This window comes from Cheilinus undulatus, linkage group 24 (genome assembly GCF_018320785.1).
Source record: "Cheilinus undulatus linkage group 24, ASM1832078v1, whole genome shotgun sequence".
NCBI classification, from domain to species: Eukaryota; Metazoa; Chordata; class Actinopteri; order Labriformes; family Labridae; genus Cheilinus; species Cheilinus undulatus.
Genome location: NC_054888.1, coordinates 17151522 through 17169616, shown reverse-complemented (window position 1 = coordinate 17169616; position 18095 = coordinate 17151522). Strand labels below are relative to the sequence as shown.

Genomic DNA, 18095 nt, shown 5'->3' with positions numbered 1-18095 from the left:
CTGTGTCACCAATATAACTAGTATTACTGGTGTAAAGCTACAGGAATTAATTTTACATTGACAATGTGAGCTTTTTTGCGTCTATAACTTTTTTTTTTTTGTGTAGGGTGAGCCTGGACCTGCAGGTGCTACAGGAGAGCCAGGATTTCCAGGATCTGCGGTAATTCCTGCGTTCATAACAACCTTACAGTAAATGTATTATCGTGGGTCAAACTAATACAATGGGAAATTTAGCATTCACCCTATTTAATAAAAATGTAACACATAAACAACTGAAGCTTGTTAAATTGATAACTAAATGTACAAATTTAAGAGTTGCATTTGCTATAAATGATACTAAATAGAAGGAAGATGGTGAAGAAATCTGAGGCAGAATAAATTCAGATAGAAGTGTTGTTAGTGACATCTAGTGGCCCTTTGCTGATGTTATAGAATGAACTTCCTCTGGAAAAAAAGAGGTGAATTGAGAAAAGATAACAATTAAATAAATGTGTTTTTTTTTTTTTTATAGGGTGCACGAGGATTTCCTGGACTTCCAGGTCATCCAGGAATGAAAGGTCACAAGGTAAGGCATCCTTGAAGATACCAGTGCATGCTCTCTTACCAAATATTTCTATTTCAGCTGTTAGTGTTGACTTTTTAAAAATGTTTTGGAGTAAATTGTCATATCTGATTGGTCAGAATTTTTTCCTACGTACACTAATAAACAGATTTTCTTTTCCTCATTGATGCATGTTCTTATTTGCAACACAAGAGATAAACCACATAATTAAACAATTTGTCTTCTATGCTTGGGAATCCAATTTCTTCTATGATCCAAACTTTTTTACCCAGGTTTATGGTAGCCGAACAATAGACAATTTTAAACCCAACTTCAGGTTAGATTTGTGCCAAACTATGAGATTAGCAGTTGTTTGTGGGTCTTTAAAACAAATAATTGTGTATTTGATTATTTGGGGGTTACCCCTTATTTTTGGAAAACAAAAACCAGGAGCTGTTTGTGAATTTCTCGAACAGGGACATGCTGGACTTCCTGGGCCAAGAGGAGAGTCTGGAGCAGCTGGGTTGAAGGTATTGTTGAAGTTGACGAACCTTAATGAAAAGTTTCTGTAATAAAACAAGTGACAATGTAGAATAATTTGGGCAGCATCTTCTTTTGCTGCAAAAAACTACATTACATCAACTTTTTGGACTTTTTACAGTTTATTCAAGTGTATGCCATGATAATTTTCTCCTTCACTGACTCTATTTGTCTTCTTTAAGGGTACTTCTGGCACTCCTGGTGGGATGGGTGCTCCAGGTCCACTGGTAGGGAAACATTTAAAAGACAGAATATAGAATATTTCACACAAACACAACAAAATGTCTTCAATGAAATGCTTGATTTTTTGTTGTTAGGGACCAGCTGGCATGCAAGGAGAGAGAGGCAGAATCGGACCAACCGGCCCCTTGGTAAGAAAGAAAACAGCTTCATTTGTTTAGGGAAAAAATCAAAACTGTAGGGTTGAAATATATCTCTTTCCTTCTTACAGGGAAAACGTGGAGCATCTGGTCATGTTGGCAAACCAGGTCCTCTGGTAAGGACTAACATACGTATGAAAGGCTCATGTAACTCCTTAATGATCCAAGTCTTTATGATAACATCATTACTTTACTATTTTTTGGTGAAAAATTAGACCAGTTTGGTATATATGTTTAATATATCTGGGAAAACAAGCATATTTCTTCTCCAAACAAGAGGATGACTGTCACCCAGCAGCAGCTAATATCATGATATAGTTTGCATACCACTCGAAGCAGCAGGCATAGTTGAATTTTCTTCGTCCAAAGACAGTCAAAGACAGAGGTTGTTGGTTTAAATTGATTCAAATGATCCTCTACCTCTGCTCTCTATCAGGCTTCTTTACCCATGCATGTGCTCACAGGCTTCTGCTCTTTTACCTCACCTCTGCTTGTGTTTTGACAGATAGAGAAGTATCATGCATTTTTTAGTGTTTTTGACAGACGACTGCAAACATTTTGGTCTTCTATCACTAACAAAGAAAAACACTTATTTCAGATGAATTTTGTTTCAGTTAGAGATCAAGCTGTAGCTTGTTTCTGCCTCATCATCATAGTGAAAGGCTGTTAATGAAGATTTTTGGTCGTTTTCTTATTGAGGAAATAAACACTGAATCCTAGAGCAGTGCCATTGAGATGCTTTATTCTTTTCTGAATCAGAAAGTGAACCTGGTTTGGACATCTTAGGCCTAAAAGTAAACATTTTTGAAAAATGATCTTTTGTTACAGGGTCCAATGGGTATCCTAGGAGTGCCAGGTTTCCCCGGTGCTCCAGGAATGAAGGTGAGACTGTGAGCCATTTCATTAGCGATGAAAATGTTAAAGGCTTATTTGTGTCACTTATTTTCTTTTGAAATCTTCACAAGCTAAATTCCCTTACTCTTACACTTTGACTGTACAAGAACAATAATGAAGGTTTTATACCTGTACCCTCTCATTTTCAGGATTGTAGCCCTGTATTTTAACTCTCATTTATTAAAGTTGTAGCACTTATTAAGTTTCAGATATTCTTACATACAAGTAAATACATTTCAACCATTAAATCTGAGGTTTTCTGTATATCTCACTTTCTCTCTAACTAGCTGTAGAACAGTGGTTCCCAACCTTGGGTCAGGGCATCCTCAGGGGGGACCCTTTCTCCTCTGACATTGTTGAAATTAGATGTATATATTTTTTAAAAATTCATGAGTAGAAACAAAATATATGACACAGTATTAGGATCTACCTAACAATGAAAAAAGAACGAATCCAGCAATTTATGAGCCAAGAAGTCAGAATTTTGGGGCAAAAATGAATTCTTGAGATGTTAAAGTCATATATTTATTTTTGTCTGAACTTTATAAAAAACACTAGAAATATCCAGTTTTAAAAGTCTTAAATTTTGACATAAGAAGCACAAATATTTCAAGTTTTTAAAATTGTAAATTTATAATAGTGCAAAGTCAAAAACAGTGGTTGAATTTTTTTACTTTCCAACATTATGATCTCAAAAATTCTAAGTTTTGGTTCATTTACAGTTCTGACTTTATAAGTGAAAAAATCTATTATTTCCTGGTAAATGAATGACATTTTAAACCCAACAATTACTTTAAAAAGTATTTTTTTCTTGAAAATAAACAGCTCCTCTTTATTATTGTTTTTCCTTGAGTGACCCTAATAGACTGTTGTGACTACTGTTTATCTAGCTTTTGCACTCATTGGTGCATTGGTATTTTGTATTTTGTCTTATAAACAGCATCAGTAAATGAAATGCATTTACACACAGCAAATTCATCTCCGGAGATAAATGTCCTTGAATTTTTCCAGTTGAAAATTAGACAGCCAATCAGATCCTTCCAATTCAATGTAAATAAGATGATGGCCTTTGCTGTTGGTTTGTATTAAGCCGAATCAGAAGCTTTGAAAGCTTGAAAATAACAGGTCAATGTCCTTTAATTTTTACTTGTAGGGTGAAGCAGGAGCTACGGGAGTCAGAGGAACTCCTGGACCTCAGGGACCCAGAGGAGATGCAGGTCACGCTGGACCAGCTGGAAAAATGGGACTGCAGGTGTGTTAACTGTCAAGGCCACATTTACAGGATGATTTCAGCCTGAAGTGATAAACTTTGGTTGTGCTTTGGCTCTTGGTTTGCACAACAACTGTTTGGGTGCCTGAAAATGCAAAGTTTTGAAAATGGGTTCTAGGGTGCTAAATTGGCTTGAAAAATGTCTCAGTTTTAGTTGCTGATACGCAGTCCCTCTGAAAATACAGAAATCATGCGCATGTGCAGTACAGCTCTAGTAATCAGACAGGAGTTGGCAACTTAACTTGCTTTGTAGTTGAGGATCTCTACCGCAAGTCCACGTAAATGTTTGTAGGTTAGCCATTTTTGTATGTTTGCCCCTCTATAGAAGACTGCACATTTAGGCTGTTTCATTACAAAGTCACCAGTTAATTCCAGCCTGGCATGTATACTAGATTGTTTCAGTTGATTTGTAGATCTCTGAGCACAGCGGTTAACAAAATGTTTGAATGCAGAACTTTTTGAGAATGAGAAACGATTTGCTCTTCAGATTGATTACTTTATCTTTTCAGGGTGCAGGAGGAACTGATGGAGCTCCAGGGGCCCGGGGCCAAGCTGTAAGTTCAACTACAAACCCAGTTTTAGCAAGTCTTAAGTTTTAGACAGTATTTTGGTATGTTAAACTTTACCTTTCCCCTTTTAGGGTCTCGTAGGCGTCCAGGGTCCAGCAGGGTTGTTGGGCCCTGCTGGCGCTCCCGGCCCTCAGGGGACTACAGGAACACCTGGACCAAAGGGACAACTGGTATGAGCCCTCAAATCACCAACATCTTATAATGCAGCTCACTTCTAGCCTTAATATTTCATCTTTTTTTTTTTTCAGGGAGATGTTGGCGTTCCTGGATTCAAAGGAGAACCTGGAGCCAAAGGAGAGAGAGTACGCTGAATAAACAACCTGAATTTTGATGGTACTTTGCCATTGTTCATGCATTTAGGGGGGATTAATTATTTAATTCTGGGTCATGCTAGGGGGATCATGGTATTCCTGGTCCACTTGGTCCAATGGGAGAAGATGGCAAGCGTGGACCCCGAGGTGATGCTGGAGATGTTGGACCTCAAGGACCTCCTGGAGAGACTGTGAGTCAGCTTTTATTTTGTATTGATAAAGCAAATTTACAGTTATTTTAGCTGGGAGAGTTGTGTTAGAGCTTGTTTAAATTTACTTACAATCCAAAACCCTCGTCTAAAGAGAGCCAGATTTTAGAATTGTGGAAGAAATAACCTTTACCTTTTGTAGGGAGCTCCAGGAAACCGAGGATTCCCAGGTGCAGATGGTTTACCAGGCCAGAAGGTGAGGAGATCATACAATATTTTTTTAAATGGCTCTTTATTGTGTTTTTGAAATTGAAGTTGATTTTTCTGTGGATGTTTCTGTCTGTGTTTTCATTCACAGGGAGCTCAAGGCGAAAGAGGATTTCAAGGAGCACCTGGCGCCAAAGGTTTACCTGGAGATCCTGGGCGCAATGGAGAGCCAGGTTTGACAGGAGCTCGGGTAAGTTGCATATCCAGTCGAGTCTTTTATTACCTGTATTATACTCGTAAAGTTTAGAAACGGTGATAACAGGCAGCTATCCAATAGAGCTGTATGTTTTATTCCCCAGGGTCTGACAGGACTCATTGGTGCTCAGGGAGCTGAAGGAAAACAAGGACCAATGGTATGGAAACTCTTCACCGACACAACTCAATAAATCTAACATCAAACTTTGAGTACAGTGGGTTTTGAAGACGGCACTTATGAAAACTTGTGATCTTTCAGGGCTCAGCTGGAGACGATGGTAAACCAGGACCGGCTGGCTCAACTGGAAACAGAGGTGCAGTTGGACACATGGGCCTGCCAGGACCAAAAGGATTCACTGTCAGTATATTTTACTATCTTTATACCCAAATATATGACTCAAACTTGGTAACAATGACTTTTGTGGTTGTTGATTTTTAGGGAGATGCTGGAAAGATCGGAGAGGCTGGCAGTGCCGGACCTCCAGGCCAAAGGGCAAGTTATTTCACCACCTATGAGATAATCGTATTACGTCAACCATTAACATTATATGATCATGTTAAATACAAACTGATAGAGGATGTGTCTTTGTTTTTTCTCAGGGTGTGAATGGAAAAGATGGAGAAACTGGTCCTGCTGGTCCAACTGGTCCAGCTGTAAGTAGCTACAATTATCTGGATAATTTCATCATCAATGGTTTGGATAAATTAGATTTAAATCCTGTCATATGATGTTTGTTTTTCTCCAGGGAACTGCTGGAAAAAGAGGCGAGCAGGGACCACAGGGAATCAGCGGTTTCCAGGTTTCCTGCATCCCATAACATCTCAAAAATACAGAGATAGATATTATTACTGATTGTCTAAGTGGCCACAAGTTTTTACATTATGTAAAAGTGCCAGTTAATTTAGATTTCAGTCAGTTTTAAACTAAAAACATGGCACCAAATAGATCAAATACATTTCATTATACAGTTACGATTTAGAAACTAAAATTAAAATTGTATTGGTGTTTTTTAGGGTTTACCTGGACAGCCAGGTCCACCTGGAGAGTCAGGAAAACCAGGTGATGAGGTAAGAACTGTTTTTTTTAAACAATATTTTTGTTTCAGTTTTTTTTTAATATCTCAGTAAGAGCTTCATATCTTTTTTCTCTCAGGGTGTTGCTGGAGAGGCTGGCGCTGCTGGAGCAACTGGTCCAAGGGTGAGTCAATTCATAGAACTAATGACCGTTTTCAGCCCAAATCAATGCTGCAGCTCTGTGCTTTCAGCTGTGTTGTAGTTTTAGTCATCTGTTGCTGGTTACTTAGCCATCTTTTAGTCAAAAGTTAGTATATTTTTTTTGTTTTGTGCAATAAAGGGTTCCCACTCGTCCTTAAAATTCTAGGAAAAGGTCACTGATAGGGAGGCACAATATTGGATCTTTGCCGCTGTCCAGTATGCGGATATTTACAGATTTATTTTAGCCGATTCTGATATCTAAAAATGTTTTACATACCTAAAAATTCAGTCCTTTGAACACAATTTAAGGTTTAACTAGGAAACAAACATTAGTCCTTAAAAAACACTTTATAGTTTAAAGAATGACCATGAATAAAGAAAAAGACCTCAAATGGTGTAGGTCTGTTGGTTCAGCCTAATACTCCACTTATTTATTAGTATATATGGTCAAAATATAAAAGAATTATGCTAATACTCACAGCTAAAATATTGGATGTAAATATCAGCAGAAATTTTGATATCTGCCATTGATATCAGGCCGATAATAACGTACATCCTAGTTGCTGGTGACCTAGCAATTTGGTTGCGTTTCATGTAAGGAAGCTCATCTTCTGAGGGGGCACCTTTACTGCATTGTCTTTTGCTGATCACCGACATGATCCGCTGTCCTGTCCTCTCCAAATAGAGGCAAAATGTGAATAGGTTACTTCCAAACTCTGTGTACTGTTTTGCAGGGAGAGCGAGGTCCTCCAGGAGAGAGAGGAGAAGTTGGACCCAATGGACTGCAGGGACCCAAAGGTAGTCCAGGTGGACCAGGACCAGATGGACCAAAGGTATTTTACCTTAAGAGCCCTATGATGTCATTGGAAGGGTCTTGATGTACTTTCCTACTTTCCTCCTGAGTCAGTTTTTATTGTCAGATAAAAACTCTTCAGTGAGTATGTCATCTTCAGGGCCTCACTGTGTACTTCATATTTTAGGGTAGCGCTGGTCCAGCCGGTGGTGTTGGAGAGCCAGGAGGTCCAGGACTTCAGGGAATGCCAGGAGAGAGAGGAATACCAGGACCGTCAGGACCGAAAGGAGACGCTGTAAGTTAATGGAAATAATCACAGCATCTGCAAAGAGGGGGATACTCATAATTGAGTTTTTATCTTAACAACAGAAAAGCTAAATATCTCCTTTACTAGAGGAGTCAAAGAAGAAACTGATGCACAAGTCCCTTTTTTTATTTAATAATATGCAAAGAACTAATGTTTTGAGACTGTCTTCATCAAAGTCAAACAGAGGAGGAGGAGGAGGAAGAGGGGTTTACTGTTCGATTCTGGTTTAAACATCGAGGGGCTGAAGGCTAATAGACTTATTTCAAAATGTCTCTTATTGATGCCACTTTTTCCTCTAACAGGGTGCAGTTGGAGACAAAGGACTTGAGGGAAAAGCTGGAGCTGACGGTGCTCGGGTGAGTGGTCTAGAGTGCTCTCTAACTACCTGATGTACTTTTGTGAGATCGTAGTTTTCTGTCTTTGATTGTGGTTCAATTTTATGACTGTTCTGGTTGTTTTATTTGTATTGGGATGTTTTGTCACATTTGTGTGTATGTGACTTTGCTCTGGCTCATCTTTGAGGACAGCAAATTGAGCAATTTCTAGCTGACAAGCAAGATGTTGGTGGCAAAATGTGCCATTGATAATTAGATTTTTTTAAAAAGTACCTACCATACCTTTTTGTTGTTATGATACTCTAACATATATGTTTTTATTTCATTAAAGGGTCTTCCTGGATCTGTTGGACCAGTTGGTCCTGGTGGACCCAATGGAGAGAAGGTGAGCACAAGTTTTTGTTGGGATAAGGAGCCTGATTTTTACGACAAAATTACAAAAACTAAAAAATAAAATCACCAAATTGACATATTTTGACTTAAATTGTCTCACAGATACAGAATAAAGAAAAAAACTGCAAAGTCTTTTTTAAGAAATCATAGAGAAATCAAAGACCAGAAGCTTTTTTAAAATTAAATTCAATAGAGTTCATCATTTATTTACAAACTGCCATCCCATAGAAAGGCAGATCAAGTATTCAAGGTTAAAACTATAAGGATGAAACTGAATAGAATCAGTAAAAATAAAAATAAAATAATACACCAAAGTGCCTCGTTTTTCTTGAAATTTGGTTTTTGGCTGAAACTTAATGCTTATCTTTGTGGTTTCTCAGTGGATTTTTGTCTGTTCTCAATAAAAATATCATTTAAAAGAGTTTTGTAATTTAAAGGTACAGTCATTTAATAATGGCATATAAGTGGATATTTAGAGTTGTCATTTAACTGGTCTTTTTTTACTTGAAATGTGTAAATCTGCTTGGATTAACTGAAATACATTTTACTTGGAAATAAGACTGTATCCTCTTGAAACTTAAAGAACTTTGAATTTAAATGTTTTTTTCAGGGTGAAGCCGGCCCACCGGGACCTACAGGACGCCGAGGCACAAGAGGAACACCAGTCAGTACAGCTGTTTATTAATATTAGAATTTTTTTTTAATTTTCTTTGAGGGTATATCATTTCTTAAGTTTGTATTTGATGGCATTGACAGGGATCTACTGGTGAGCCTGGTCCAACTGGTGCTGCTGGCTTCCAAGGACCTGCTGTAAGTTCAAATATCAAACTAATACTTTTAAATAAAATTCTTAAAAGGGTCTTTATTCAAACAGTTTAACTGGTTGTTTCTCTCCTAGGGTGTTGATGGTCAGCCTGGAGTCAAAGGTGAGACCGGTGAGCCAGGTCTGAAGGGAGAGGGAGGATCACCTGGACCACAGGGGATGGCTGGGAAACCAGGAGAGCAGGTACGCAAAAACAAAATATTAAAGGATTAGTTACTTTAATAGTAGGTCAATCCAATATTATACCACTTATAAGCTTCTGACTTAAATAAATGAAGCCTTTAGCAGTTTGAGAATAAAAATAATCATGTTCCCCTCACAGTGTGATCTAAAATAATCACTGTTTTAGCATCTTGTTTATTGAACTTAAGAAATGTTTGGTCCTATATCAGGAAAACGTAAACATTTGGTAATGATGCATAACCCAGACATGATTTCAGTGTTGAAATTAGCTCAAATCTAGACATCCAAGACCTTATTTAGAGTGGCTAACTTTTAGATTTGATTGATTGTTCATTTGGGTGTTAAAAGATGGATAGAAATGACACTTTAACCTCCTGAGACTGACGTTGTGTACAACAAGAAGAGGCATGAGTTATAAAAAGTTGAATAACTTTTTTAACCTGGAAGCTCTGTGTTGTGCCGTTCTAATGATGCTATCCATGCCTTCGTAGCTCTTGCAGGACTTCTCTTGTGAGCCTGGAACTTGTATGACTTTCTGGTCTTTAAAGATTAATTCCACACCAGTAACTCTGATATTGAACTTCTTTTTATCCATTTTCTTAATCTTTCTGCTACTAGCAGCTAATGCCGTCCACCATATTGTCTGTTTTGTATCCCTGAATGCATTGTGGCAGGGCTAAGGCAACCAAAGGCAGGCTGTTCTGTCATTGTGTTGTACTTTGTCAAACAGTGCACATGTATCCTGAAGAAGACAGCCTGAGTAGCTCATAATAGAGAGAAAAGAGACTGAGAGCTTGGGGTGTGGCCCTCTGTGTCTCTGAAGACAGGAGCAGCTTTGAACAATGGCTGGTAAAGCTAACACAAAGAAGCACAAGGACTTTTAGTTTTCTTTTGTTTTTGTAGTCTGATAATTTTTTCAAATTCAAGTGACGCTACTGCAGCACACATATTTGTAAAGCCCAGATTGTCCTGAAAAAGGATGTTTAAAGCTTGACTCTGCACCACAGCATTCATGTTTTACAAGCTTTTAGGACAATAAGTCCAGGTGAGACAAAATGGTTAAAAAAGAGCTTTGGGCTCAGAGGATTAACGGCTTTTCTTCCAAGTTACTTTGCAGCGGTGGGTCAAACCCAGTCTATACAAAGTTGTAATTTCAAGCTGTTTTACTTGATTTAAATCTTTGTGCTCTCATTAAAAAGTCTCAAGGCATAGAATCAACACAGTCTATCTGAAAACAAGTGAACAAAACAGCCACTGCACAACCATTATTCTTGACAATCATTTCAAAAAGGTGCAAGTGATTATCTTTCAGTCATAAAGTTCCCACTGATGTAATGAACACTAATGTTTTTGTTTTTATTCAGGGACCTGTTGGTGTGACTGGGCTTAAAGGTGGCAGAGGAACACAGGGACAGTCGGTGAGTTCAAAGCCTTTAGGACGGACAACTTACTAAAGTCAATTTCTTCCTTTTCAACATAAATTTGTATGTATTTTTGTCACAGGGTGCTCCTGGTTTCCCTGGATTACCTGGAGGAATTGGACCAATTGGTGCCCTTGTGAGTAAATAATGGAAGCATTCACGGTTCTTCTTTCTTTATTTTCTCTTTTTTGAAGTAAGAATCGTTTGTCTGACAAGCGTATTATCGTGTATTTCAGGGTGCTGTTGGAGCTGACGGGCCTATTGGTGAGACAGGAAAGCCCGGTCCTCCTGGAATTCTTGGAGAGCCGGGAGCTGTGGGTCGTCAGGGAGAGAGAGGAGCTCGAGGGCCACCTGGCACCCCTGGAGAGAAGGGAGACTCTGGAGAGGACGGTCCCCCGGTATGAGGAGTTCACTATCATACTGTTGTTGATTCTCCAGGAACTGTGTACAAATAACCCCCTTATTTGGTTTGTGTTCATCTTTTAGGGTCCTGACGGGCCTCCAGGACCTGCCGGCACCACTGGACAACGAGGTGTTGTTGGTACCCCTGGATCCAGAGGAGAGAGAGGCATGGTGGGACTGCCGGGTCCTGCTGTATGTATCCCTTCTGAAAGTCGTACTACTCTTGAATCATTTATACATGACTTGTAAGTTGTATTAAACTGTCTTTTTAAATTCACAGGGCCCACCAGGAAAGAATGGAGGTCCTGGAACTCAGGGTGTGAAAGGACCACCTGGTGGAGTTGGTTTACCAGGAGCCACAGGACCAAGAGGAGATCCAGGACCTGAGGTTTGCCATGTCCATCTCTGACTTTATGTAACTTTAGAGTCAAAGTGACAATAATGCCTACATTTACTAAAAACTGCTGAAAACACACAAACCACTGAGTAAATAGGACTGATTGATAGAAGATAGATTGACCTCCTCAATTAGCAGATTATGACATTGTATATATACGATAATCACGGACAACTTCTCTTTACTTCTATAGTAGAATGGATTTAACAAAGCAGCATTAATCAGAATCAGTGACAGCCAATCAAATGACTATTATAAAACTACAACAAACAAACTATTTACAAAGCACAGCAAGGAGAAATGTGTATGTATGTGAGAAAGAAAGATGGAGAAAGAAGAGAAAATGGCTGGCATTCTTACAATGGCTATCTAGAACCAAGGAAACAATATGGACACATTAAAGTAAATCAGCAACACATGAGAAGAGACAGTAAGACAAAAAATGCACATGAAATGCTTCCTACAGCCAGTTCTTCTCAGATCAAAGCCTCTTACTCAGGATCACGGTCTGTGAAGGAGTCTGATGTCCAGCTAGATCCAGAAGTGAGCAGATGTCAGTCCATTATATTTTCCTCCACGGTTCCAGTAAGTTAAAAGTATTGTGGTGTCAGCTTTAGGATGAGAGCAGGGTTTGTATCGTCCTTCTGAGGCAGGAGAACAGTTGCATGGCCTTCTTTGGATACTGGTGGGCTTTCTGCCGAGTGACATCAAAAGAAGGAAACAAAACTTTGTACTTGACCAGCTGATTGCTGACTGTACAAAAACTTACGGTAAAGCTGGAGAAACAGAGCAGCAGTGGAAGGCAGTTGGTCAACTGGTTGACTGGTGATGGGCTGGCTCTTGAGGGAAGGTCACAAGACTTTTTATTACCTTGGACCCCCTGCAGAGTCTCCTCTCAGAGATGAGAGTGTGTCTTCTCTATAGATACTGCAAAGGATCCTGGGATTATGAGTCCCTCAGTTTATGGCCCACTGTCTGAAAGTTTAACTAGAAAAACAGTCCTCTGCTATGTTTGCTAGGCCTGAGTTTGTTGTCCACATGGCTGATCCCAACATTTGTGGCACTTCTTCCAGGTTAAGTTGAACTATGGAACAACTGTGGAAATTTGGATGTAACTTTGGGATAAAAGCAAAATTTAGACAGAAAAATCACAAAAAAAAACAAAAAACAAACTTACATGTCCTGTAACAAACCAGTGCAGTAGTTTCTTTGCAGATGATGCCACTCTTTAAGTAACAGTTTATTTTCTCTAACTTATGTAAGTCTCCCATGTAAATGTCCTCATGACATTTTCTGTGTTTTCTCAGGGTATTGCTGGAGCAGAGGGTTCTCCTGGAAAGGACGGTCTCGTAGGACAAAGGGTAAAATCAAAATCATGGAGCGTTTTTGTTTTTGCCATAAAGTCACTGGATGTGCCATTCAAACCAAATGTGTGCTTTTGTTTCCAGGGAGAGAAAGGTAATTCTGGTCCAGAAGGTCTGCCAGGAGTTCAAGGATCTCCTGGACCTGAGGGGCCTGTAGGACTGACGGGGGGTCCAGGGCAGATGGGTGAAAATGTGAGTTTGATCAAACATAAATACACCTAAGATTAGCTGTCATCTGTCTATCATGATGGGACTCTAAAGAGGACGTCGTATGTCTTTCCTTGTTTTGAATTAAGGGTGGCAGAGGTCCAGCTGGACCCCCAGGACCAAACGGCATTCGGGGAAAACCGGTAAGTATGATATTTTAATATTCACATATTTAAAAACTGACCACTGCAATAGACTTGTGATTTTTCCAGTGTAAAACATCTTTAATATTGGAGTGTTTTGCGTTTTCAGGGCCCTCAAGGACCTCAGGGAGAGAAAGGATCAGCTGGAGATCAAGGAGAGCGAGGACAGAAAGGACACAGAGGGTTCACTGGACTCAGCGGTCTGCCAGGAACAACTGTGAGCAAAATGTTTAGGATTTGAACAACTTAAATACCTTCATGTCTGGCACTTTAGATAATAGCATATGTTGAAATGTTACAGGAGAGGTAGAATCTTTTAGCTTTTGGACCGACTGTTCTAAAATATCAGAACAACTCATACTTCAGCACATTAATGCTGGAGGTAAACAACAAATAAACACCATTATCGTCTTCTTAAGGGCCAAACCGGAGAGCCAGGATCTAAAGGTATTGTTGGACCAGCTGGACCAAGGGTAGGTGTTTAAAAGAACATTTTGAAATTCAAATGGAGTTGAGAATTTGCAGCTTAGCATTACTAAATGTTGCAAATCTGTCGCTGGTTTCCGAAACAGGGTCCTCCTGGAGTGGTGGGTCCACCTGGAAAGGAAGGAAACATCGGTCAGCCTGGACCTCAGGGCGCTCCTGGATCCAGAGGCTCTCTTGGCGATCTAGGAGAACAGGTGCTCCATGGTTACTTTTTTTTGTTTAGACCGTACGCATTCAGATATCTTGGTCTTAGTTTCAGACAAGCCCACAGATTTTAGGTGCTTCCTCCACCATGTCAAAATGGTATTTTTTTAATCATGATTATGTCGTTATTAGGGTCCACAAGGTGAGCCTGGACCACCTGGCCCTCCTGGCCCCCCTGGACCTCCCACCGCAGCAGTGGAAGACCTCTACGTCCCCTTGTATGATTACGAAGGAAATGGCGGTGTCCCCGAGGCTGTGGAGTTCATCGAGGATGACGTGGGCGCCGATCCTCCCCCTGTTCTTCCAGAGATCAACAAAGATGAAGCTCTGCCCAATAAAAACCAGGCCATGCTGCGAGCAGACACCGGGGTCCACGCCACTCTGAAGAGCCTCAGCGGACACCTGCAGAACATGCGCAGTCCCGACGGCAGCAAGATGAACCCGGCGAAGACGTGCCAGGACATCAAGCAGTGCTACCCTCAGAAGACAAGCGGTAGGGCTCATTTTTCTTCTTCTACTCTTTTCTGCTTATTCCAAGTAACATATACACCAACAACATTGCAATCAAGCTTGACTCCAGAAGAAAAAATAATATGGAGAACGATTCCCATTGTCAGCTGGTTTTCCTCGTGTGTGTTCAATATTAGAGTATGTGTGAAAGCCTGACTGAGAAGACTGAGCATGCCCAACAATCAGGCTTAAAATCATCTCGTGTATAGCCAGCCTAAGAAGAATCTATTAAGTGATAAGACTGTTGAATTGTTACTGAAATACATCAGAAAAAAAACATGCAGTGTGAAGGCAGAATTATGCATGAGCTCAGGAGCTTCATGCTGTTCTTGCAGAAGCTGAGGGACAAATCAGGTGTAGAAAAAATGTCTTTCTTAATGTAAAAAAATCTGCTGTTAAAGTGCACTTAACAAGGATTTAAAGGTCTTTGGTTGCACAGTTGAAATGTGAAGATTTAAACCCTTAAGACAAAAGTTTGGAGCTGCTGTTTGATTTAAATCGATGCTTCAGCTCAGGTAGTAGAGCAGAAAGCCAGATACAGACGGTGCAGTCCTTAACGCACTGGTTGTAAGTTTGAATCCGGTTCCTACTGCTGCTTGGTGCATGTCTTCCCCGCTTTCTCTCCCCATCCGTCCTGTCTCTCTTTAGCTGTCCAATCAAAATAAAAGGCAAAAGGTCCCCCAAAAAATTGCTATTGAGTTTTTCCAGCTTAAAATATATGAAGTAGGCTTCTTATGTCATATCATTTTCTAATCCTTCTGTTTTTTTTTAATAAGTTTATTTTTTCCTTAATAGCGTTGTCTTGCAGTGTTAAGGACATGACTGATTACACTGATTAACACCATGCAATTCACCTAATCCGTCATTCAGACCTTCTTTTCATGACAGTAAACCGTTACTGTTGAAAAAATTTGCAGTCTTTTCCTTTGCCTTTTACCTCAACAAAAGAAAACACCTAAAGCATCTGCATGTTCTGTTTCTTTCCGCCTTCTGAGCAGGTAGCTGCATGCTAGCGGAAGATAAGCCAACGTTTGTATCAGTTTGCATGAGCAGCTCACTATTTTAACAACAGAGATGACAGAGAAGACAGCATTTTCTTTGTGGAAATATCTCTGTTTTGTTGAATTTTGAGGAGAAAAGGAAAGGAGCAACATGATGAAACGTAAGTTTAAGAGCCTGTGTTGGGTTGTTTTCATGGAAACAGCTGCCTGGTACTGTACTCTTCAGCACAATTCACCATCAGGTAGTGAGCACATGAAAAGCTGTTAAGATCAGTCTTTTTTCTTGTTATTTTGCTGAATAGATAGATTATAGGCTGTAAATAACAGTAAATCAAAACATTCAAATGTGGACAGACAGAAGGTCACCAGCCAGGGGTGTAGCTAGGGATTTTGGGCCCTCAGAAAGAATATTACACAGGGCCCCCCTTATCTATGCATTTTAATGTATTTTTGAACCATAATTTCACCATTTATTAGCAATATTTTTACTATGGTTGAATTAAAATTTATTACATTATTTCACAGTGCTGGACTACATCATTTGGACAATTTCAGTCAGTGGGCCGATTCATTTTGTCGTTTTTGTTTCAATAATGACACTAATAACTAAGAAAAAATAAATACAAATGCACTTTTCTTTGCAGGCTTCTCAAGGGCCCTTCCCTATTGTGGGCCCGGGTAATCAGTACCTTTTTTCCACCCTTTGCTACGCCCATGTCACTAACAGCTAATTTTAACATGCTTTCAATTTTATGTAATGCAGAGGTACTTTTTTCATGGTACTGTGACTTTTCTTAGTATCTTAAACAGTAACGTAGCACATTATATTTTCAGGCAGCAATGTTGTAATGTAATTAGTTACTTTTAGAAATAAAGTTACCCATACTTGCATCTTGTAAGTGTGTTTTGACTCAGAATTAAGCTGAAATTAACTAACTTAATGATATGACTTTCATACAGGCGAGTACTGGATTGATCCAAATCAAGGAAGCACAAAAGACGCCATCAAAGTCTTCTGTAACATGGCTACTGGAGAAACCTGCATCTCTGCAAATCCAGCCAACATCCCCCGCAAAGCCTGGTGGACCAAATCCACTCCTACTGCCAACGAACCCGTCTGGTTTGGAGCCGACATCAGTGGAACTAAAGTAAGTCAAGAAATGGGGCACAGATGGCCTAGAGGTGGTTAGGTCACACCCATGCACAGAGGCTGTAGTCCTCAATGTGAGTCTAACCTGTGGCTCCTTTCCTGCATGTCATTCCCTGATGTCCTCTTTCCTGCCTACGTAAAGGCTCAGAGCCCAACAATAATCCTAAAGAGAAAAAAAAACTCAAGAGAAGGCATGCTGAAATCTTCTATCCTATTTATCTTGTATAATTTCTGTCATTTCAGCTCCAGTATGGTAACAGTGGCGAGCAGCCGAATGCGGTTGCGGTCCAGATAAAGCTGCTGCATCTGTTGTCCAAAGAGTCACACCAGAACATCACTTACCACTGCAGGAACAGCGTCGCCTACAAATCAGAGAAGAGCAACAGCCTGAAGAAAGCTATGGTCCTCAAAGGCTTCAACGGCCAGGAGCTGAGAGCTCAGGGCAACAACCGCCTCAGATACACCGTCATCGAGGACAGCTGCTCAGTAAGTTCTTACTAAGACTCAGAATCTAGCTTCAAATGGTTTGAAGACAATATCCCTGATTAATCTGGCTTTCTTTTCCCTTAGTTATCAAATGGACAGTGGGAAAAGACAGTGTTCGAGTACAGGAGTCACACAGCAGCCAGGCTGCCCTTCGTGGATTTGGCGCCAATGGACATCGGAAAAGCCGATCAGGAGTTCGGCCTAGACATCGGCCCGGTTTGCTTCTCATAAAACACAAACCAAAACATAAGAAGGACAGAAGTAGCTCTTTCTGGAGGAGTAACATCATTACGAAATAAAACCACAAGGACTCCTCTTTGGGTGAGCGTACGCGTCAATGAAGGTTAGTAGACTGGCTGCATTCCCAAAAATCTGCTAAAATAGTACCAGAGAAGCATGGGACTAGTAGATATTTAATTTATTCAAACACTTCATGTCTTAATCGACCACAGGGGAATGCATTTTGGTGGAAAAGAGACGCCTAAAGGTGCTAAGAGAGGTTTGGATGGATTGTAAACTGGAGAAGTGTGATAGTGTTTATATTGTGAACTTTAGCAGATTGCATAAAAAACTAAGAATAACGGTGATTTAAAGCTTTACATTTGTACTTTTTTCCAGTAAATTCATGTACAGAGGTGCAAATACGGGGCGAGAGCTCCTTTAGCAATTACTGTAGTTCTTAATTTTAATGAATAAAAGATAAAAATCATGCTTGAACCTAAATTATTAAGTTCTGTGCAAGGACTCATTTACTCTTTCTACAGAAAACCTTTGTATCTCCTTTTTACAACTACAACTGTAAATGCAACTTATGACTGTAAATTGCAAAATATTTGTTTATTGTTGACTATGGATGTGGAATAAATGTCTTTCTTTGGAATGACTGTGCCTTTCCCACAAAAGTAAAGTGAGAAAAGTTGAATAAATACTCGTTTTCCCTGCATGAAAAGCAAAATTTGCTTTTGAAATGAGTTTAAATGAGGAGCCTGCAACAACAGCAGCCCTCCACTAGAGGGAGACATATGTTCATACATCAGATACTTCAGCTGTTGTTTAATTAGGTGGGCTTTGAAGAAGAATCCTACTCTTACTTATTTATGAGTTAAGTTCATGCTTTTTTTGCTTTTATTTCTTGAAATATAACAACTTCTTTTAAATT

The 18095-nt window shown here is 39.7% G+C and overlaps 1 protein-coding gene across 2 annotated transcripts in view; it reads left to right on the top strand.

Moving 5' to 3' along the window:
* LOC121505957 (collagen alpha-2(V) chain-like) overlaps positions 1–17737 on the top strand; it is a 41347-nt gene extending 23610 nt beyond the window's left edge. For both annotated transcript variants that reach the window (XM_041781403.1, XM_041781402.1), the window contains exons 13-55: positions 107–160; positions 512–565; positions 1018–1071; positions 1264–1308; positions 1399–1452; positions 1533–1577; positions 2290–2343; positions 3509–3607; positions 4135–4179; positions 4266–4364; positions 4443–4496; positions 4589–4696; positions 4857–4910; positions 5013–5111; positions 5221–5274; positions 5376–5474; positions 5556–5609; positions 5717–5770; positions 5863–5916; positions 6131–6184; positions 6270–6314; positions 7066–7164; positions 7312–7419; positions 7734–7787; positions 8098–8151; positions 8770–8823; positions 8916–8969; positions 9058–9165; positions 10530–10583; positions 10669–10722; positions 10823–10984; positions 11073–11180; positions 11269–11376; positions 12693–12746; positions 12834–12941; positions 13046–13099; positions 13209–13316; positions 13519–13572; positions 13672–13779; positions 13922–14282; positions 16261–16448; positions 16694–16936; positions 17021–17737. In XM_041781403.1, the coding sequence (XP_041637337.1) occupies positions 107–160; positions 512–565; positions 1018–1071; positions 1264–1308; positions 1399–1452; positions 1533–1577; positions 2290–2343; positions 3509–3607; positions 4135–4179; positions 4266–4364; positions 4443–4496; positions 4589–4696; positions 4857–4910; positions 5013–5111; positions 5221–5274; positions 5376–5474; positions 5556–5609; positions 5717–5770; positions 5863–5916; positions 6131–6184; positions 6270–6314; positions 7066–7164; positions 7312–7419; positions 7734–7787; positions 8098–8151; positions 8770–8823; positions 8916–8969; positions 9058–9165; positions 10530–10583; positions 10669–10722; positions 10823–10984; positions 11073–11180; positions 11269–11376; positions 12693–12746; positions 12834–12941; positions 13046–13099; positions 13209–13316; positions 13519–13572; positions 13672–13779; positions 13922–14282; positions 16261–16448; positions 16694–16936; positions 17021–17167 (3774 nt within the window). In that variant the 3' untranslated portion in view covers positions 17168–17737. The remainder of the gene's footprint in view (positions 1–106; positions 161–511; positions 566–1017; positions 1072–1263; positions 1309–1398; positions 1453–1532; positions 1578–2289; positions 2344–3508; positions 3608–4134; positions 4180–4265; positions 4365–4442; positions 4497–4588; positions 4697–4856; positions 4911–5012; positions 5112–5220; positions 5275–5375; positions 5475–5555; positions 5610–5716; positions 5771–5862; positions 5917–6130; positions 6185–6269; positions 6315–7065; positions 7165–7311; positions 7420–7733; positions 7788–8097; positions 8152–8769; positions 8824–8915; positions 8970–9057; positions 9166–10529; positions 10584–10668; positions 10723–10822; positions 10985–11072; positions 11181–11268; positions 11377–12692; positions 12747–12833; positions 12942–13045; positions 13100–13208; positions 13317–13518; positions 13573–13671; positions 13780–13921; positions 14283–16260; positions 16449–16693; positions 16937–17020) is intronic.
* The last annotated feature ends 358 nt before the right edge of the window (positions 17738–18095 follow it).